The sequence below is a fragment of the Cavia porcellus genome, unplaced genomic scaffold, assembly GCF_034190915.1.
Source record: "Cavia porcellus strain 051 isolate PalLab524CR breed Dunkin Hartley unplaced genomic scaffold, mCavPor4.1 scaffold_7, whole genome shotgun sequence".
Taxonomy (NCBI): domain Eukaryota; kingdom Metazoa; phylum Chordata; class Mammalia; order Rodentia; family Caviidae; genus Cavia; species Cavia porcellus.
The window spans coordinates 66,598,488-66,621,487 of NW_026947490.1; the positions used below are offsets into that span (position 1 = coordinate 66,598,488).

At 46.4% G+C, this 23,000-nt stretch overlaps 1 protein-coding gene and 1 long non-coding RNA gene across 3 annotated transcripts in view; both read right to left on the bottom strand.

The window, feature by feature from the left end:
- Positions 1-23,000, bottom strand: part of Jcad (junctional cadherin 5 associated) — an 85,023-nt gene that overhangs the window by 16,087 nt on the left and 45,936 nt on the right. For both annotated transcript variants that reach the window (XM_063253767.1, XM_003468716.5), the window contains exon 2: positions 16,451-16,790. In XM_063253767.1, coding sequence (XP_063109837.1) covers positions 16,451-16,731 — 281 coding nt within the window. In that variant the 5' untranslated portion in view covers positions 16,732-16,790. The remainder of the gene's footprint in view (positions 1-16,450; positions 16,791-23,000) is intronic.
- LOC111756434 (uncharacterized) lies at positions 5,799-16,444 on the bottom strand. Its single transcript, XR_002790925.2, has 2 exons — positions 8,907-16,444; positions 5,799-6,693 (listed from the first exon to the last, which is right to left on the bottom strand). It is a non-coding gene; the product is annotated as an uncharacterized LOC111756434 (long non-coding RNA).

Genomic DNA, 23,000 nt, shown 5'->3' on the forward strand with positions numbered 1-23,000 from the left:
TGGATGACAATGCCTTCAGATTGTGATGGAGCTGGAAAGTCCCTAACACTTACTGACCTCAGCTATTGTAACATCACAGGGTAACTCATTATTTGTGGTAACACTGATGAAAATATACCTCCTGACCAGCTGGTCCTGATCCACATGATTATGCGGACATCATACTGGACATGGTAACCAGGAACTGTGCTGTGGGTCTAAGTATAGACTATATCACCTTTAAGGGCTGGGGATTTAGCTCAGCGGCATAAGCATCTGCCTTGCAAGCCCATGGGTCGTGAGCTTGATCCTCGGTACCGATTAAAAAAAAATTACAAAATCACCTTTTCATGTCCTGTATTTACTTCAAGTAGGCTGATGGGAAGACAGCACATTGCACCATGCTGGCAGCGCCTCAAACTTTCTGGATTCAGCCTCATATTCACTGACCATGTGTATCACCTACATCAAAACTGCCACTGATGTGTCTCCCAGAACATGGCCCCACCACGAACTGACACACGTCTCTATACGCAGTGTCCAGTGTCCCCCCAGGAGCTCTGTGTCTAGCCCAAGATCTGTATTTTTAACAAGCTCTCTGAGGAGTCCTTAGATGGCTAGAAAACACTGCTAGGACTGGCTCTGAGACTGAGGCGGGGGGGGGGGGGCTCTGCCCATGGCTGCTGTGTGCTGCCGGCTCGATGCAGAATGTCCCCATCAGCCCTTAAACAATGCAGACCCAGGGCCCCCTCCCAGGGACTTGGACTTGACTGGGCTAGAAAGCCTAATGCAGGCACATTCTCCAAACTGCCCAAGGGACTCTGGCATACATCCGAGGGTAGGGTCATTGCTCCAATGCAAGTGAAGGAAGTATTTGAACAGCACCATCACAGTGTGCATGAACGTGGACCTCAACCACACACAGCCAGACTCCAAGGTCATGATACAGGGACCAAAACCAAAAATTACCTGTAAACTCCCTACTCACAGTCAGGCACTTTAATGAGTCTCCTGGTGTGCACATGCGTGTGATCTGCAAATTGCGTTAGCATTCTCCCAGGCCTCTATGTTCCAGCATAGGTGACAGGGTGACAGGTGACAGACGCTGGATGCTGTGTGCCAGGTCCACACTCAGGGCCTCCATCTGCCACCTCACTTTGGGTTCACCAACATCCCTCTCAGGTAAAAATGACAGCCATTCCATTTTACAGAGGAGGAAACTGAGGCACAGAAGTAACTTGCTTAACACTAACACTTATTAGTCATTTTTGCCATGTCTGATAGTGTGTTAAGCATGTCAAATAAGTTATTTCACTTAAACTTATCCCTTTGCTAAGGAAAAAAAGGAAACTGAGGCACAGATTAATCAACTTTCTAGAATTACAGTTTTAAGAAGCTGGGACAGGATTCTAGTGCAAGAAAAGTAAGCCTAACCAGTGTAGTTTCTTTTTTTCAGTGTTTCTTCCAATCCCTCAAGTGTTTGACTTTCAAGGTTAAACAGTATTCCACGACACATGTATGTGTACATATGTATATACAAAAATACATGCACGTATACACACATTTGTGGTTTACGTCACCTTTGTCCCAGTGCGGGACATTTACAGAAATCCATTCCAACAGACTTTGAGAAACACAATGCAGGTTATTTGGGGAAGTTAGGGTCCCTGTTTATGCAACCCTTAGGGCAGGAATGAGCAGATCATGGTGCACATCAGCAAGCTGACCTCGCAACAACCATGGCCCATCTGTCACACAGAGGACAGCTGGTCTTGCTGCATGTTTTCTTCCCTATATTATAATGATTTTTCCTTATTAGATACATGAAAATAATGTTTCATTATTTTGAGTTTGAATATTAGTAAAGCCGTTATTTTCATGTGCCTAAGAGTCACTCTGTCACAGTTCGGAGTTTTAGATAACTTTTAAGATACAGCCCACTTTTCAGCTCGCGGGAGGACAGAGCAGACTGAGGTGGCAAATGCGCCAAAGCCACTGTCCCATGAAATGTGCATGCCAGCCTGGGCAAGAAGCGGGCTGAGGGGCACCATCCCAACAGATCTGCAAGAAGCCCCTCGTGAGACGTTCCATCAGTGCTAATGTTCCTACTCTTCTTTTTCTACTGCTGGGGGTGGAACCCAAACCCTTGCACACGCCAGGCATGTGCTCTCCCACTGAGCCATCTCTCCAGTCCTTTAATGCCCTTTAATGTTTTGGAATTCTTTCCCTTACAAGGTGAGGGAAGCTCTTAACTTACAAAGCAGGCACTTCCAGTGCACCATAGGTATGGGTAGAAAATATCTTTGATCCTTTTGAGCCCAAGCAAGGGACACTGAAGAGTCTGGATGTTTCTGCATGTAGTATGCGGCAGGCAGTGCAAGCTATCAATCCTGAGCATAGGAGGAGGCCATGATTTCCTTGTTGCTTTTGTTGGCATCAAAATCATATTTTGGGGGTCCTTTGGGTTTTCAGAGTTAAGCAGAGCACTTCTTGGGTCAGGCTGTATAAAAAGCCATCATTTTGGAAGCCACCAATCTGAGCCCCCAAACATACCCACCCACTCAGGTAAGCCAGCCTTCAGCTCCAGAAGCCGCCGTCCCTTCCCTTAGGGACTCCTGCATGTGGTCCACAGCGTGAGAAACTGAAGGTGATGAATAAAACCCTTCAGTAACTACTTGGCTACACAGCATCAGACATTAGGACAAGATTTAAAAACTAACTTACGGCACTGCAGCTGTCACAGACTGAACCGGTCAAGAGGAAAATACAGTGAATCTCAAAGGAGGGTGTGGCCAACACTTTGCATCACATTCTACTTCTTATCTCTGTTCTTAAGCCAAGTGTGAGCAACCCCCTGTGCTGCAGATCTCATCTAGTGCCACTGCTATTCCTGAATCTGGCGAGGAGGACTTCCAGGAGCAGTACTGGGGCGCAGCTGTTTCCAGCATCACTGGGGTATCACAGCGTGCTGTGCTCAGAGAGGTGGCTGGAACCTACGGTGCTGTTTGTGCGTGTGGCTGCCCTGAGCATGATGTGCAGACAGATAAAAAATGACATAAAGAGGACAAGAATATAAACAGCGGCTTTCCTGTAGATGTAATGGGGTCAGTTTTCTTCTCCATACAAAAATTCTCTCACCTTAACATTGCCAAACTAATCAAAACAGCTGAACATTGTGGATGCAACATTTTCTACATTTTCAACATTTCACAAGACACCAAAATCTGAATTTAAGGAAATGGAGGTTACTAGGAAATTTTTACTCTATTTTAAAAGACGGTCCATATGCCCCCGGAAACTATAAAGCACTTATTTAATGAGCACCTATTTTGAACCTAGCCTGAGCCAGGCTCTCAGACACAAGAGGGACCCCACCAGGAGGAGGTTCTGGAAAGGCCTCCCACTGCAGGACGTGTGCTCTATTAGCTTTGCTGCAGGGCACCCCTTGAGGACAAAATATGAGCTAACGGACTCCTAAGGCTTCTAAGACAAGAACGTGTTTTCTAAAATAAAATAAAAAAACAGAACCGAAGATCAATGGAATAGATTAGAAGATATAACCACAACTACAAACACACTTAATTACCTTATTTTTGATAAAGGGGCCAAACATGTTCACTGGAAGAATGACAGTCTCTTTAATAAATGGTGTTGAAAAAACTGGCTCTCTACATGCTGAAAACTAAAACTAGACCCATGCCTATCACCATGTACTAAATTAAAATCTAAATGGATCAAAGATCCGAATATTAAAACAGAAACACTAAATCTATTGGAAGACAAATTGGGTAAAAACCTTGAAGACACAGGGGTAGGTAGAGAATTTATGAACAGGAATCAAACCGCACAGGAAATACTTCCCCGAATCAATAACCAGGATCACCTCTTATTAAAAAGTTTCTGCACATAAAAAGAAATCTCCAGCACAGTGAAAAGAAAATCCACAAACCGGGAAAAAATCTTAGTGAACTGTCCCTCAGACAAAGGACTTCTGTCTAAAACATAAAGAATTAAAAAAATCAGATCCCAAAATTCAAGGACCCAATCCAAAAATGGGCATCTGAGATGAATACACAATTCTCAGATGAAGAAATACAAATGGCAAATAAATGCATGAAAAAATGTTCAGCATCATTACTCATTAGAGAAATACAAAATAAAACCACATTGAAATTTCATCTCACTCCTGAAAGAATGGCCAGGATCAAGAAAACTACCAACAACAAATGCTGGAGAGGCTGTGGGGAGAAAGGAACTCTCCTGCACTGTTGGTGGGAGTGTAGACTGGTGCAACCATTGTGGAAGTCAGTCTGGAGATTTCTCAAAAAGCTGGGATTGGAATTCCCATTTGACCCAGCTATTCCACTTCGAGGCATATTCCCAGATGAACTGAAAACATCATACCACAGTGATATATGTGCACCCATGTTTATAGCAGCACAATTTGTAATAGCCAGATCTTGGAAACAACCTAAGTGTCCATCAACTGAGGAATGCATAAAAAAGATGTGGTATTTTTATACAATGGAGTACTACTCTGCTATAAAGAATGATCACATTGAGATATTTATAAATGTGTAAAGCTTGAGACCATACTCATAAGTGAAATAAATCAAACTCACATGTATAAAAACCAAATAGTTTCCCTAGTGTAAGAAATGGTAAGAATACATAAAAGTATGTGGTAAACATGATTCCCCATTATATTGATTTGAAGCCTTATAATGCTTTCATTCATTAATTGGAATGGTTTTATTCTGGGTTGTTTGATTTTATTATCTGTGATGGTATGAACAGTTATTTTGAAGAAAACAAGACAATATAATAGCTAGTGCTGATTTAATATCATCTTGTTTTGAAGTCCCATGAAGCTTTTGTTCTTCTGTCTCCGTCGGTTTATCATGTTGTATCTTACTGATTTTATTATATGTGATAGCATATACAAAAATTTTTATACACAAGGAGATAATATAGAAACCATTGTCTTTTTCTGTTAGTTGGTTCTAAATACCCTGTAATACTTTCATTCTCTTGAACGGTTTTACACTGTCATGTTGTGTTTGATGCTATAATATATGAAGTTATACTCAAATATTTCAAGGAAAAAGACACTGTGGTAGTGACTGTTATGTTGGGTTATCTTGTGGTGAAACACTATGTTGCTTAAATTGTTCTGCTTTGACCCGTGTTATTAGGTTGTTATGTTCTCTTTTATCTTAATCTCCTTCTTTCTTTTAATTTTTTTAATAAGAAAAATTACCCCTGAAAAATGGCTTACGTGGGAACCCACTTTTGGGACCCCTTCTGTGTTTCAGAAGCAATCTCTCAATAAACTTTTCATATTCTTAAAAAAATAAATAAAATTAAATTAAAATAAAGATGAGGCCAAATTTTTCTTTTTTAAAAATGAAACTAATGACTTACATTTAGAAAAAGGTGGACAATGAGCCTCATTCCATAAACATGAACACACTGATCCAGGATAGAAAACAGATAAAGCAGCAAAGTAAAACGTGAGAGCCCAAAAAACTGTTGACACGTTTGAGGGAAAGACAGTCTTTATGCAGAACTCCAGGGAGAAAAGCACAGGGACAAGGAACAGGTTAGACTTGCTAACAGCTCCGCATCTCACCACAGAGAGGAGCAGTAATGCCAGGAATAACTTATTTTTACAAAGCAGTCTGCAAAGTACTGTGTGTGAGACACGCACATTTGAAAAACAACTTGTCTAAAGGGAAACTAGCAAATCCATCTGCTGAGCAAGGGAAAGTTAGGAGAGATTTGCTAGATCACATTACTCCCTTTCAAACACAACAGAAAACAGTCTTTCTTTGATTTATTTTCATTTTTGCACCACAGGGTTCAAGCCCAAGGCCTAGCACACAACAAAGCGCCCTCCTGGGGCCCACACCCCCAGCCACGCCCATCCTCTCGTAACAAGTAAAATTCTGGTAGGACGAGTGGCAGTGTGAGCAGACACAGCCACTGTTCCCAGGCTCTAATACGATTATCTTCTCAGTAGATTCCAGGTTCAGTGAGCCACACCACCTTGTGACCATCTGGCACAGCGGCCTATGACCGTGCCAGGTAGCCAGGAAGCAAGGCCAATGGACTGCAGTGCTGCTGCATGCTCTGGGGGCCCCGTGGAAATGCGGTTACCCTTCCTTCCCGCAGGGACACGATCCCACGCCTGGCCTTCCATGGGCAGTGCCCAGGGTGCAGCCAGTGTGGGCGGCAGGGGACCCCTATGAAGGCCTTGCACATCCTGGTGTAATACTTTCACCCTGCCTGCAATCTAGCAGACGCCTGCTGCTCCTGTAGATCACCTTCAGATTCCAGTGTCACTCTCTGGACTGGGCTCAGCACGGAGACCTAGCCTGCTCTTTCAAAGGCCACCAGCTTCCAGGATCAGCTGTTTCAATCCAGGTGCACAGTATTTAGTAGGCAACACGTCCTCTTCTCTGGAGAAGCTTTCTTCTCTAGACTGGCACGGCAGTAACTGTGGGCACCTCTTCAGAGTGACTTGTATTTACTGGCTGCAGGGCTAGGTGCTTACAGGCTTCAGTGATGGGTCAGTGATCTTTCCCTACAGAAAGTGTTCGTTCGGGCAGCTCCTCTGGCCAGGAAGCATGCAGCTGCACTTCTCAGCATACTGTGAGACATTCAGCAGCCCACTCTGCGCAGATAACCTCCTGACACAGGGCAGCAAGTAGGCTAAGTTTAGAAAGGAAAAATAGAAGGTCAGGAGAAGATTAAGACTGCAGTAGAGAGGTTGGTGTAAATTAAAGATCAGTCAGAAAAGATAAAGCTGTTCAGAAAACCTAATGGAGGAACATCACTATTTGACTGGAGGACAAATTATAGGCTGCATGGGCAGAATTCTACTAGAAAATCCATGAATGCTGGGTTAGACTGTTAACATGCTGTTATGACTGCTTCTCACAACAAATGACAGTGGATGACAACAGGATAGGTTAGCTGAGATAAAGCACCAGGCAGGAAGTTAATTTTTGGTTAAAAAATACACAAAGTTGATAACGGGTCTGGAAGAGAAAGAAAACTGCATTTTTGGACATAGACGAGACTAAATGTAGACATCTGAGGGAGGGGCACAGGAAGTGAATCCCAAGGCATGGGTGTCGGTGGTAGTGAGAGAGGCACCTGCTGACACACCAGGATGGAGACTCCAGCAGCCACGAGCAGGCAGCCCCGTGGGCTTGCAGCTCCTAGCTTGGTCCGAGTTCTACTAAAATGAGCTCATACTGGGAGTAATGCATTTTGGAAGCCATCCAGCTCACAGTGCCAATCTGCTCTGCCACAGGTCCATAATATTTTACAAACTGATGGTGAGAAGTGGATAGGAACTGCTCCTATGGATACCATCAGTCTTCTGAAATAGTTCTGTGCTAGGGCTTTTGATCTTTCAAGGTGCAATAAGGACTGTTTAGACACACAAGGCGGTCAGAGACTCCACTCATGAGGTCCTGGCTCCAGGAGTGGTGCTCAGGTGCTGCTTCTGTTCACTGTGTTCCTCTGAACCAACAATTCACAATGAGGGCTGACATGAAAGACTGGGCCATTCCAGAAATCGTAGCAGTATTTCCAGTAGAGTAGGTTGAATAACCTTAATCTGAACGTCCAAAATGTCTTAAAGTGTTTGGGGTTTTTGGATTAAGGGTATTCAACTATCAATATGCAACTGCTCCTATGTGGAGTGAACACACACTCAAAAAAAAAAAAAAAAAAACCTCAACCCTGAAATCAGAAACATTTGTTAGCCCCAAGTATTATGGGTACAGGACACACTTACAACTTTTTACATCTTTTCAACGTGCACAACAGAATCAATGGACAGGAAGCAATGCTTCCTGAAGAGGGATTTTTCCTCCTGCCCTTCCTTCCATCCCTCCTCCCTCCCTCCTTCCTTTTCTTCTTCCTTCCTCTCTCCCTTCTTATTTCTTTCCTTTACTCTTTATGTATTTCTCTTTTGTCTTATGTGTTTTTTTCCCCTGGTGTTGGGGATCAAACTCAGAGCCTCTGACATGCAAAGCAGCCCAAGCACGCTACCACTGAGCTGTACCCCAGTCCTGAAGGAGATATTTACGGGGTTAACTGTCATTCACATGGACTAGACAAATCTCTGTGAGGAGGACGAGGAAGGGGAGGGGAGGGGAGGGAGGGGAAAAGGAGGAGAAGAGAATGATGATGATGAAGAAGAAGAGAGAAGCTGGAGGAGGAGAAGAGAAAGAAGAGAGAAGCAGGAGGAAGGGGTAGAAACACCAGTGGAAGAAGGACCTCAGATCTGTGTGGAAGGAGAAGAAAGCAGTCCTAAGGAGACCAGCAGGTGGGCCCTGCATGGCCAGCTGGGGGGGGGGGGCTGGCTGCGTGCCAAGTTGTTCTGGCGGGAGGACTGGGCCTCCCCCAGTACACCCCCAGTGTCTCCGAGCCACACTCCTCCCACAGATGCCTTTCTCAGACACAAAGACCTGCTTCACAGATCCCCACCTTGGGCCGGGGTCAGTGAGGAAAGTGACGCTAATTTACTCAACTGATTGAGAAGGCACAGATGCAAAGAGGATGACTGTGACTCTGAAGGCAAGATGACATCTCTGGGTCCTCTATTCCAGAAGCAGCCTCCAAACAAGCGCAGCTGCCAACATTTCTACCCATACCAAGATGCCAATGATTTGCCACCAGGTTCCTCATGACAGAGGGGGTAGCACTGAGCCCATGCAAACACCACCTACAGTGTCTGCTTTGCCCTGGAGAAACAGCTCCCCATCTGAGCCACCAGGTGAACCCTGCCAATGAAAGCAGGGGTAGATGCCATTTCCTTCCACAGATGTGGCCCTTTACATCCAGTCTTACATCCCAGCTGCACTGCCGTTGAATGTAGGTTACTAATCATCTCCTGACCTGTTTCTCACCTTTAGGGAGGAAGCATCCAGATGCAAGCAGGTAGAACAAGAAGATGTCTGCAGCAGGCCCAGGAGCCCCACAAACTTGCAGCCAGCACTCGAAGAGGGCTATTCCAGGTCCAGAGAGCACCAGGCTGGGGGCACCTGCAAGGGCTACAGAATGGGCCAGCTGCTTCTGACTTCTCATCATACCTATAGAGAGTGGCACCAGGAGCGCGAGTGTGGCCCGGGTACTGAAGAGACAGCGTGGGCTTGCATGCTAATACCAGCGCTGCTGCAGTTTATATGTCCTCCCAAAGCGTCACACACTTGGGCGGTGACTGGATCAGTAGCGTGTGACCCTGGATCATGGGTGTGTGGTACTAGATTAGCCCGCTGATGCCCTTAGAGCTAGGTGTGATGCTGGGAAGAGGTGGGCCACTGTGGGTGTGGCCTATAAGGGCTCTGTAACCCTCCTCTTCCCTTGATCCCTGCTCTACTGCTCACTGCCATATAATGAACCCTTTCTTCTCTGCCATACCCCTGCATCATGCTACTATGTCTTGGAACCAGATGATTAAGGAGTGAAACCTCTACAAACTGTGACCCCCCCCCAAAAAAAAAACAAATGTTTTCTCTTTTAACTCCCAGGTGTTGGGTATTCTGTCCCATGACTGAGCATGCAGAATAAGCACTTTCTGTTTGCCTTCTGTAACAACCTTCACCTCTCTCTGCTTCTGTCCCTCACCTGTATACAGACAATGGTAAGTATTCTGCTTTCTGTGGTAGGCTACAAGGGATTGAGATAATACATTTAAAATGCTTGGCAGGGACTAACGTGTTTTAAAAACTCCTGTTTTTAGCTATCATTCCTATTATTACCTTGATTAAGAGAAATGATTAGTGGATAGTAACACTGAAGTTCTTTTCCTTGAGTCACTGTGGAAGAAGGCACAGGTGAACACAGAGGCAGGAGAGAAGCGCAGAGTTTGTCTTAGGCAATGATCCCTTTAGATAAGTACCATCTCATTTTCCAAATCGTAACATGAAGGCCTGGACAATAGCAGGAAACAATGATACAGTGGGCTGTCATAACAAGATGCTGCCCACCCCAGGGAAGCTGGTCTCTAAGGAAGAAGCTACACCCACTTCCACAGTGGTAATGCAGAATGAATCAATATTTAGCTTATTGAAACAAAACAGGAAGCGCCAGTCTCTAATCCATTTGTTTCCATGTTAATCTAACATGTAAAGCAGATTATTTCAGGGTTTTCAGACGTTGTCTCATGGATTTTTACCAAGCTAAACTGCTCAGTGTCACTGCAGACAAGAAAAGGCACCTTGGCTTCTTCTTCCTGCTCACAGTCCCACCACCACCCTCACTTTGGCTCATTCGTTCACTCACTTGATGAACATTAATGAGCCGTTCTCTGAGCCACTGCTCTATGGAGGCCAAGCCAGAGGAGGAAGGAGTGGGAAAGGCAGCCACCAATGAGGCAGAGCACCTCTGGTCCCTGCCACCACACCTAGGGAAGCCATCTAATGGCCTCATGGTCTGTGGCCAGGACATGGCAGCATGTCAAACGGACTTCTGGTCTACGTTCCTTGTCCTTTGTCAAGAACTCAAAGAAGGCATCATCTTAAAAGCAAAACAATGAGACCTGCATAGCCCACGTGTCCTGTGCCTGTGTTCAATGTCTCTCTAGTGGGTACTGCTGAGCTCTTGAACCCACCCAGCACTCTGGTTGAAGAAGGCACTCCTCATGGACAGCATTCCTGATGACAGCCTGGCTGCCAGTGCACAAGGTTCTCAGTGGCTGTGCCGCTATGAAGCCCTTGCATCTGTGCTAGAAGCTCCTGCTTTTCTTGGGGCTCTTGAAAGTCTGTGTTCAAAGGATGCAACCCACTTCTTGATGGGAAAAGCTGGGAGGGAAAAGCAACGTGAGCACATGGGCCACAGCAGACACAACACAGGCATTTCTGTCGATCACATTGTTTCTGAGCGAAAGCAAAGTTCCCCAGAGGGAAGGTTTCCAAAGAGACAGGGCAGATGGGAGGTCTGAGTCTTCCTGGGTGCGCATAAGCACGCACCCAGCTCAGGAATCCAAACTCCTGCTCTGAGCACCCAAGACACCAGGCTGCCAGTCGGGCTATTAAACAAACGTTAGAAGACAAATAATGTGTGGGGTTACCGTTCTGCACAGAGAGAGAGATGCATAGAAACAGATGTTAAACTTGGAGCTTTCCTTCTTGGGAAAACCATTTTCAGCAGGATATGATTTGAGAGAGGTTTAAAAAGGCCCTGAAAATCCACTGTTTACCATATCCAGTAGCACTGTCTGGGATAGATGTTTACTGATCAGATAGAAACCTCCCAAGACGAGGGCCCCACGCCACCACATCAGACACCCTCCCACTTGGCTCAGCCTCTAATTAGTCACAACTGCTGCTGATGACAGGAGATAATCACAAGTCATCCTCAGGGTTAACTAAGGAAGCCTTTTAACCAGAATTCCTGGGTGCAGCACAGAGCCTGCTGTGGTGAGACCTTCAGATCAAAACCTCTGCTATGTGAGTTATTGCACAGTTCCCTCCGATTCTGGGATTGCACAGGAAACACATCAAGGAAACCATGGATGCCCACCAGTCTTCTGCATACTTTAATGGTGGCTCACTATCTCTCAGTGACGGCTACCTGCATGTGCAGCCTACAGTTTCCTCTGCTACAGGCAACACGCAGCTCTCCCCTGGTCAGTTTCCCTTGATGTCTGTGTACATGCACACACGCGTCCTGTGGGTGGCTTCTGCATCACCAAGTGACCTCTACTCTGTGAACTGAGACTATGCGAGAGTGGTCTGCATCAAGACCTACTTCTTGTGAAGTAACAACCCCATTGGCCTGGAAACTGCCTTGCCCCAGTCCCTGCTGTGGCCACAATGCCAGCATCCCTGTCACCAGCCCCAGTCCTTCTATGCCAGCTGGAGGAAGGGACACCCCCACCATGTGTAAGTCTCCAGTGGCTGTCTAACACCACTGATTCTTTATCTCAAAATTGAAACTAAGACACTGCTCTGATGCTAAATCAACACATAGAACACAGTATTTAAAATCACAGTTAAAATTATCCTGAGCTCAAGCTACTCGGAAAAAAAGACACAGTCTGGAAAGGGACAGAGACCTGAGACACATGACAAGTAGGGACACAGACTGAGTTGGCTGCCCCAGCCCCCTGGGAGACAGACCAGCCTTGGCACTCCAGTGCCCACCAGCCCTCTCATGCCTGTGGATGATCGACTTCCCCTGCCCCTAGGACAACTTTGCCTTTTCACTTGGTGCATCCCAGAGAAGCTACCAAAGAGAAAAGCTTCCCTTATAGGAACCACTCAGCCACCAGAAGTCCTCCTCAGTCTGCGCTCATCCCTTCTCCTGGGTTCCCGGCACACCCCATGTCCCGGCACACAAAGGGGAAGCCATCGACACTGCTGCCTCCTCCGCTGGCCAGGAGATGAGTGCTCCTCCTCCTCCAGGTGCACCTTCCAGCCTCTTCAGTCACCGCACACGGCACATGTCCACGTCCTGCCCCCAGCCTGCTGCTCTCAACACTCAGCGCTTACACAATGCCGAGGCTGTGAGCCTAGTGAATTTATTTAAGGACTGAATGTTTACTAAGTACAAAATTTGAAAATAGGAATTAGTCACATCAGAGATGAATTAGATATGGTATCGGCCTTCAGGAAGCAGATGATCCCTGAGGGCTGATAGAAAGTGCTGGAAGAATTCATGGAACAGAGCAATTTCCAAGGACGGAATTGCAGGGGACAAACTGATAAGGTGAGGTCTCCAAGAGGAGATGAGGTGGGAAGGGAGCAGGGAGCACAAGAGGGCCCATGTGACCCCACAGGCAGCAGGACTGGGGCAGGTGAGCCTGAGGAGGCCTGCTGCAGACCAGCTGATGACCAAGAAGCAGAGCGGCACCGCCCGAATGAGGAGGGGGCACGGCTGGAGCTGAGTCCATTTCCTGCGCTCGCTGCGCTGAAGCAAGCATAGTCCCGTGCCCTGTATAGCTACAGACCGCAAGTTCTCTGTAATCACTCATTCGGAGCATCTCTGTGCAAACAAGAATTGACTCCTGGTCCTGTCTGCACCACTTTTTAACCACTTTGCAGTCCTCCACCTCCCTTTACAGGGGTCCCTGTCTTCTTGTCCTGGATCTGACAGGGCATGTATCGAGCATACACAAGGCTCTGGGTTCAACCCCCAGCACAGCAACATCATGCCTGTCATCTGATGTTCCCACCACCTGCCAGAATAACACAAACAGCTTGGCTTGCACCCTTCCAGGAACGCGAGTGGGGTGCCGAAGGCGAGCTCAAGGTGCTGACCTCAGCCTGCGTGAGCAATGGCAGTAGAGGAGCCCTGACTCCACCCAAAAGACCGAGATGGCGTGGAGCTGGACAGGGCTGTCCTGGGCCCCACGTGCCCTCCAGGCCTGGAAACCAGCCCAGCAGCGGCCACTAGGCTGGAGAAGACAGGCAGCAGGACTGCAGCTGCTCTTGTCAAGGGACCAAAGGCTGGGAGCTGGCAGCACACCACTCAGGCATTTGGATTCAGAATTCACATAAGCCACGGTCTGGTGGGTTTGTCTTTTTACATTTTTAAAGCTGTAACTCTTGGTACCTTGTTGTTTCCTCCCAAAGCACTTTTTTTTCTGATGGAGAAAAATAATTTTTTTTCCATGCCTAACTTTCTGTTGGTCTCCTATTATTAGGTACCCATTGGCTACTAAAGAAAAAAATTATTTTTTCAGGTCAACGGAGGAAGACCTGCGCTGAGGCTTTGGGTGCTGGCATGGAGTTCTGCATGTAGGAAGCGTAACTAAAAACTACATGAATGTTTAGTTTTAAAAACTGGTATTACAGTAAAACACGTTGCCATTAGTATCACTAGAAACAGCCCGCTCTCTCCCAACACACATCCTGTCTCTCTTGCCACTTTCTGGAGCAGTCCTGGAAGTCCTCATTTATGAATGTCTTTGGCTGTGCTGTCATGGCTGCCCTGATGTCTTGAACTCATTCGAAGTGTTTACTTCTCATGGTTATTTTAACCCTGGGGGGGGGTGCGGAAGCCACAGATGCTGGATCCAGTGGCTGATGACAACCACAGCTTTACAGCCCGCCTTTCTGTGGGGTACGTGCAGCAGGAGCCCCCACACTCTTCATCACACCTTGGAAAGACATTCGTGAGAGAGGACTTCCAGAAGCGCCTCGGAAAGTGGTAAGAATGATGGGATCAGTGTGTTCAAAGCAAGTGGGGGTACTGTGAAGGAGGATTAACGGCAATGGTCCTTTATCGTAATAAAGGCTTAACATTTAAACACTCACTATGCATCTCAGTCACACTGTGCATGTCCTTTGTACCCTTCAACTGTTACAATTTAAGCACGAAGTGCCCTCCCAGTGAAGGCTTGATCCCCACTGCAGCAGCGTTCAGGGGCGGAGGGGGTGGTGGCTGGAGAGGTGACTGGACTGTGATGGTGCTGACCTCATCAACAGATCATGGATGAGTTCACAACTGAGGGGCTGCGGGGAGGCAGGGCTGCTGGAGGAACTAGGTCACTGGAGGTGTGTCTTGGAAGGACGCAGCTCTCTTTGGTTCTTTCCCTGCTAAATTTGCTAGGTGCCATGAGGCGAGCAGCTTGCCTCACCACGCCCTTCTACCATGAGATTTCTACCTTGGAAACAGCTGAACATGGACCGAAAACTCTGAAGCCGTAAGTCAAGACCAGCCTCCTTTAAACTGTGCATGTCAGGAATTTGTCCCAGAAGTGGAGGGGCTGAGCAACATAGCAAACTTCAATCCAAACACTCCAATTCATCTCTCAAGTTAATCAGCAAACCCAGAAACAAGAAGAAGCCTAATCTAGTCAGCATTCAAGCATCTGTATGAAAGCACCCCAGTGCCACACAGCCAGCCACCTGTGTCACACAGAGACTGCTGCAGATCTAGCTGTATCTCCCCTCCTACAGGAGTGGGCTGGAGACCTCGTGGTTCTCAGGACTCTATTACCAAAAAGGGGATAGAGACCCTGGCCAGGCTGTGGAGGGAATGAGGAGCCCAGTGCCCACTCAGGATTCTAAAGGGGGTCCTACTGTCCCTATTCTGAAACCCCATTCGCCCTACACAGCACATGTGTAGGGGCTCCATGGCACCACCTTGACCTCATTAAGAACACAGTCTTCTGCTTTACAGTGGCCATCAAAATGGTGAGAAGGATAATTTAAATAATTAGCATATATCAAATAACTAGTGTACGCACTGAACTAACAAGTTCTCCAGGGAAAACAAAAGAAACAGGAGATAAGATACAAACTGATCATCTTGCAATGCAAGCTGAAAGACATAGATATCTTCAGCACAAAACACAAAACCAGAAAGAACAAAAGGCAGGAGACAATGAACCACAAGTTTGTCTGGGAGTAATTAAGTCTGTCCTAACCTAGCTAACTTATGCAGGAGAGCCCTCTCCCGAAATCCACAGCAGCACATGGTCCGTAAGTGAAGCCCAAGACTGCAGTGGGTGCTGGAAGTCCAAAGGGCAAAGCAAGAGCAGCAGCTCCTGCACCTTCCCCTCTGGGCTTCCTGCAACACCCCTCTCCTCAGGCACCGCTCAGACTTGTCCCACAAGCCCCTCCCTAGCCCACTCACTACAGGGCCAGGAAGAGGCAGTCTTGCCTTTGTTCCTGCCCAGAAGTCAAGGGGTCCTCCATGCGCTGACAAACAAAACCAAGGAGGAAGACGGTTCTTTCCTACAGATTCATCGCACTGCCCTTCTGTTTGTTTCTCTGGGCCCCCTGCTCCTGGTTGTCTCCAGTTCCTGCCCCTGCAACATGCTCCGTACCCTCGAGGCTGCTTCTGCACAGAGCTGTCCCAGGCCTGATAGTTTTAAAGACAGGCACAGTTTCATGAAGAGATAACAAGGTTTCCTCAAAGTTGAAACTGATTAGAAGAGAGTTTCAGGGTTACTCTCTCATGTTGCCTCTGAGAAAACTGCTGGGATTCTGTACAAAGGCAGCTGTGTGAGGATGGGACCCTGACATGGGCCAGTGTATATGCAAGTGCTTGGGTGGAGTCAGGTGACTATCAAACAAGGATGGTTCTTTTTCACAAATGGAGGGGTGACAGATCCCACTCAAGGCCCTGAGCCTGCAAAATACTGGGTAAGAAATGGGTTAGTCAGAATACAAAAATGTACCATCACCACATGAATGGTCATGAACTAGCTTTTAGCAGGTTCAAAAATGATTTCCACCCAAGGCAACCAAGAAGGCTGTGGAGAGAAGCAGGGCATTCTGTCACGGCTGTGGGTTCCTGAGGGCTCACTGCGGTGGCACTGTAATCAGTGTGGCTGGGACACCTTACACGCCAAATGGGACAAAGCACCTCTTCTTGGACCCTTCTCTCCCTCCCTGGCCCTAGTCAGACAGAAAGAGGTGGAAGAGTTCACTCACACATAAACCAATGCCGAAGTCCCAAGGCAAAAGCACCTGCTGGGTCACCAGGGATGCTTACTTACCCTGCCTCTGCAGCTCCGGAAGCTGAAGTCCTGTGGGGTTCCACGTGGTGCCGGGGCGCACCTCGGTGGCCCTCGGGGGTACTCACAGGGCTTGTCGCCAGGGCTGGCCTGCTTGGAGCCAGGGTAGTGGCGCCATCCTCACACCCATTCTGCAGGCCCTGGCTGCCTCTGGGCCTTGTCCTCGCCTGTGCATGTCCATCAGCCTTGGTACCACGCGGCCCTGGGAGGTCTCGGGATGGTCTGTACCCATGAGAGATCAGCAGGTCCTCCACGCTGTACATGATGTGCTGGCTTCACCGTCACTCACCCGCTGGTACCACTGTGGCGGCGTGACCCATCACTAGGGGGGACAAAAGAGAGCTCTGAGTGACCAGTCCATCCTGCAGTGCTGCGGTTCCCTCCACCTTCCTCAAAGCAGACGCCCAAGGAGTGCAGGTGGTGACCTCTCAGTGCCTGGACACCGTGTCCAGTACTCACGGGGCAGCGGGACACGGTGACATGACAAAGGATTGCACCAAGAGCCACCACCTCTCAAACAAGGATGCTGAGTAGTAGTTCTTGGTTTTTGTTTTTCAGTACAAGAGCTTGAATGCAAGAGTGCTCTGCTGACAAAGTTACATCCCACCCCTCTTTTATCTTTTAAGAAGAGATAGGGTCTCAGCAAGTTGTCCCAGCTGGCCTCAAACTTGCAGTCCTTTTGCCTTAGCTTCACAGAGGTGCTGAGATTATAGGCATGCACCCTACACCTGGTCAGAATAGTATTTAAGCAAAAAAGAAAGTTCAACTCTGCCCACCAGCCTCTTACCTCCCTCATCTAAAATAATCAGGCTAAATGGGCAAGGATGGCATAAACACAGGCATGGAAGCTGCGACTACTACTTTATGTTTCTAAAAAGAGAAACTACCAATGTGCAACTCTGCCCTGTTGCCCGCCCCTGCTTCCACCTCACACACACACCTCTTGCTTTGCACAAGCAGAGCAAGTGAAACATTGCTCAGTGCACAGCCATAAGGTGCTTCTGGGAAGCAGTCAAAGGTGTGTGGGCAACTCCCTGGCTGCTAGCTGCTAGCTGGTAGCTGGTGGCTGGAAACAAGTTTCCAACCAAGCATACACATCCAACCCTCAACAACTTGAAAAGTCTCCTTTCCACATGAATCTTTACTTTTCCCAATACTGGGGACTGAGCCCAGGGCCACTGCACTGAGTTATGTCCCCAGTCTGTTTTATTCTGACACAGGGTCTTGCTAAGTCACGAAACTACCCAGAAGGAGCTCAAACTCACGACCTTCGTGCCTCAGCCTCCCAGGGTGCTAGGATGACAGGTGTGTGCCACCATAATCGCTACACACAGAGCTTTTCAGAAATAAATTTATTCCCAATGACCTTGGGGACAAGTCTGTACTTTTGGTCAAGGCTGTCCACACCCAAATGCCACCTCAGCAGCTATGTCACCAACAGCTTGCCCCTGTATAATATTCTTAAAGGCAAGAGCACCAAGTGAAGAGAACAGAAATGGACAGAAATCCATGTAAAAGCAAAGCAGACGGGGTTGCCGTTCCGGCTTCTACCAGGGCAGGAGACAGATCTCAGGGACATCCGCTGCCTCCACGTCTTTACCCATGGCGGCTGGCTGTGGCCCTGGGTGAGCAGCACACAAAAGCTGGCCAGACCAGGGAGCTTGGCCAGCTCAGCTCGCCGGCTCCAGAGGCTGAAAATAGTCACTGGTCACTGTGAACAATGGCCAGGAAATGCCTGCTGGACTGTGCAGGTGAGAGGAAGACGCATGTGCTTCCTGTTGGTACAAACTGCCCCTGGGGCCCAAGGCACCGTTCTGCTGACTGCGTGTGTCTTCTGCTTGGCGTGCCCGGTTGCAGGAACAGAGGAGTCCCTCCGTCAACTTGATGAAGATTGCCCAGGTCCCTAATTTTCCACTGTGCCCTGTTCTGTGGGAGGCTGACAAGCAGCAGGAGTTACCACACTCTTGGAAACTAACTGCAGCAACTCCATCACTCCAGAGGCTCCCCTGCCTGACTCTGCGGAGCTGCAGGACACGGAAAGAAGTTAGGTGCAGTGAGCAAGGCACTGACCCAGGCAGGAGTGCTGAGCAGAGTTCTCGGTACAGTGCAGGCTAAGGCTTTCTCAGCCACACACCCACTGTCTAGCAGAAAGTATGCTCTCAATGTAAACACTTGGAAAGATGCTTGTTAAGTGAATGCACAAAGGAGGAAGTGGCATGTGAGCTAGGTTTAACAAACTGGAATTTACTGGCTAAGCTTCATTTTATGTGTATGAGAAGGGAGCGCAGCACTTGAAACAGACTGTGGGTACAGTCGTTGCAGAAATACAGAAACAGTTTAGCAATCAAACCATGGTGGCTGAGGTCAGCATCTCCAGACCCCCTGGCTGTGTACCCAGAGTTGGATGAACTGTGGCCCATTCATTAGAGTGGTAAAAAGAAAAAACTCTCACACAACATGGCTGTGGGCTGCTGACCTATACTGGGGTCAGGAAGGTCAACCAATCAAGCTAAGTGTTTGCAATTATATTTAGCAAAATCTTAAACGGCACGACAGCCCACAAACGCTATCTGAAAAGCCCCAACCACGCAGAGGCCCTAACCTGACCTCAGTGGTCTGAGACAGAAGTACTGTGATTGATGGAAAACCTTTCTTCCACTCACAGAGGCCAGAAGCTCATGAGAAGGCGGCAGACAAAAGGGACAGGCTTCCGTGCTCAGGCGTGGAGAGGCCAAGGCCAAGGGCTGAGCCACGACCTAGAGTAACCTCCGTGACCGCCTGGGCACTGGAAGACATCCACCCTCACCCTCCACCTGTGGTTCCCAGCTCAGAGCCCGCACCTTTACCCACCCCCACACCTGCACACACGTTAACCCCGCTCCTTACAGGTTTGCACCACCCTGATTACTTCTGGTCTTTGACATATTTCGCTTGCTTTCTTTAGTGTCCTTATCTGTTCACATGGGATGGGCCGCCCCAAACAGGAGTGGGCTCCCATCTGGAGGGAGGGTCTGCTGAGTGCCGGCAGGGGATCAGGTGCCCAGTGAGCTGCTGCATTAGGATGATGTCCTTTAAAGTCCTCCTTCAATACCAGCATTTTAAATCATCAGCTCTTAACTCTATCACTCATGCATCCACCCAAACAACTGCTGTGAAGGAAGCTGCGTGACAAAATTGGACAAAATACTAAACTGTCGCCATCACTATATCCACACATTTCATATCCTGGAAAGGCAGACAAATAGTTAAATGACAAATAATCACGTTTTTAAACTACTCCTGTCTTCACCCTTTGGGATTGCTTGTGATCCATTGTATGGTGTCCGAGATTTTCTCTGGTAGATGCACCAGTTCACTAAGGATGGCTCTCAGTTCAGGTACATTTTCTCCATACCCCTTGCCCCATGACCCAGTAAACAGTCTCTCAAATGAACCATGAGGGAAAACTTGCTTCATAAAGCTACAATCACAGGTCACATAAAGAAGATTGGCATACTTGACTTCACTTTGTGTTTCCAGCAAATTTTCTAATGTGCATGTAGAATGCTACCACTTTACAGAGAGGCAGACTAAGGTTCATAGTTTGAGGTTACAGATATTAAGTGGATACCAGATCTATCTAGCTTTGAAATCTATGCTACTATTGGTATGTTCATCTCATCCATTTATAGTTCCTTCCTTACAAACAACTTTCTTGATTTATTCAAATAATGCATACATACAAATAATAAAATACAGAAGATATGGTGGCATTAAACTTAACTACATTTAAAGTGAAAAATTCTCCTTTATTCCCTGCAATGAAGGTATCTCTTTTAGCCACATATGCATATGTATACACACATGAAGGAGAATCCTTGGCTTAACTATAATGTCTTGGAGATAATCCTAGTGTTCATATCTAAGCACTCAGCACGTGACTCATTCACAAATACATGACTGGGTTGCTCGTGACCTTCGCAAGACTCCCGGGTCATCTTGGTCCTTTCTTAGAGAGACAGAGCTATCACAGATCATCGGGCATCAACTAAAAGAAAAAAAAATATAAAAATAGCAGCTCTTCACTTCAATATTAAAAGAATTGGGATTTTTGAGTGGCTGATAGGAAATCACAAATGGCTACAGGCAAGGAAAAGGTTTTGGGTGAACCTGGTGGGAAAAAAATGAGGGCTAAGGCAAGGAGAGATGGACGGAGGGGCAAGAAATTCAAGGTAATGGAGAAGATAAGGAAAAGAAGGGGCCATAACTAATTTTCAAGGAAAGAAGCAGCACAATGGATTTAACCTCTGTGAGATTAGCATTAGGTCATTCCATAAGATGAGAGTGATTATTGGTTTGAGAAGGTAACAGGTAATTTGATTTTGACTTAACCCATCCCCATTCCCACAAACTTTTCTTCCTTCCAAATCACTGCACATGTAGTTTCATCAAAATCTATTTGTCCCTTCCAAAGAACCTGAATGAGCCCACTTAAAGCACTGTGCTCTGTGGGAGATTTCTGAGTTCTTTAGCACAGCTCTGTCCTTTATGTTCAGAGGGCTGGGATTACAAACTAACTATCCACTGGCATTTAAGGGCAATGCTGAGTGGTGTCCCCTCTCATGGTCACATGTCTGTCTCTGCATGTTATTGTGTGTGTGTGTGTGTGTGTGTGTGTGTGTGTGTGTGTGTTTGGAGTTGGATCATGCCCAGGGCACTCCCTAGGAGAAAAGAGAACTCTTTGGGGTGCAGCCTTCTCCTAAATGAGTACAATGGGACTGCTGAATTAGTAGTTCTTTAGGGTCCTTCCACCTCTGGAAATCTGTCCCCTCCCATCAGCCTGCCCCCTCTGTAATTAACAGCATGCGTGTGTAAGTCAGCTGGCCACAGGGGGGGTGGAAAAAAGAGTACAGTTTGTGCTTGTGGCCACGACACAGAACAAAGCTAAATAGGCCACATGCAGATAGAACTTCTGACCTTGGCCTCATTGGCACCCTGCAGAGGCCACCCCGAGCGCAAAGGTGAATGATCACACGGCGAGAGAGGACGCCAGGGCACAGGACACATCACAGTTCTCTGTCAGCAAGCAGGTGCTACACATATGCTCCAACCTAAATTCACCAAGACACTTGTTTTTCATGGACACACTTGCCACTGGCTCTGTGCTGTAGAATAGAAAGACAGATCTGATCTGCTGCACGTTACTGCCTAGGTGGTATTATTTCAATTCCGCATCTTCTCCCTCTCTCTGGAGAGGTGCAAGCGAATGCCATTTTAAAAGGTTCCCTGTCTCCCCCCTTCCCATATTTAAAAAAAAAATTTTGTATTCTCATATTTACAGTTATAAGGTTCCCCAAGATAGTGAAAGGAAACAAAATATTAGCAAACTTTATATATATATATATATATATATATATATATATATTTTTTTTTTTTTTTTTTTTAAATCAGTACCCAGGATCAAACTCATGACCATATGCTTGCAAGGCTTATGCCGCTGAGCTAAATCCCCAGCTCCGCAAATTTATTATATTAGCCAGAACTTTTTCCTTTTTAAAATTTGCTTAAAACATGAACTGAAAATTAAGAGATATGTACCCAATTAAAAACACGCAGAAAAAGCTCACTCTTCTGCAATTGGACAAATGCAAATTAGGCCAAAATGCCATTATTCACATACCAGATTACTGAAGCCTTTAAAAAGTAGTGTTCCTTGTTGGTGAGGTCATGGTAATCTACCAGGACTCTGGTATCTGTGGATGTATGAATGTGTATACAAATGGGTCTTTCCTTTCTTAAAGTGGTTAGGTAATATGCAATAACATCTTTAAATATCTGAACTCCTAAAAAGTAATAATCTCATTTCTCAGGATTCATCTTAACCAAACAATCAGAGCTATATACACATGTAAGGATATTTATCCAAATTTTATTTTTAGAACATTGTTCTAAAAACATTGTTATTGAACAATGTTCAATAACATTTTTATAGAACGAACTAAATTTCTATTTAATGAATGGCTAAGAAGATTCTGCTATAGTACGTCCACTATAATACATACATACACGACTAATATTGTGCTTCCGAGTATTTAGTGGCACAAGGAAATGTTCATGCAATCGTGTAAAGCAATAAGGACAGGCTACTATAACTATATTACATATAACTACAGTAATATTATGTACATCTACACATAGGAGAGGAAAAACACAAAAAAGGAGCAAACCAAAATATAACAGTGTTACTAAACTCTACTTAAAGTCATTATTTATACTTTTAAGTGTACAGTATTTTATGATGTCACAAAATGTATTAAATTAAGCCACATGAAACTATAATTGTGTAGGTCAAAATTGGCATTTTCATACACTGAGCATACTTAGCCTTAATTTCATATACTCAGTATTAGCTTAAGTATCTATAACCTACATACATCACAATTAATAGCAGTTTAAGATCTATTAATATAACAGAATTTTATCAATTATCAATAATTTTGTCAATTATGTCATTAATCAACACTCATAAACATATATTAAGTTATAACTAAGT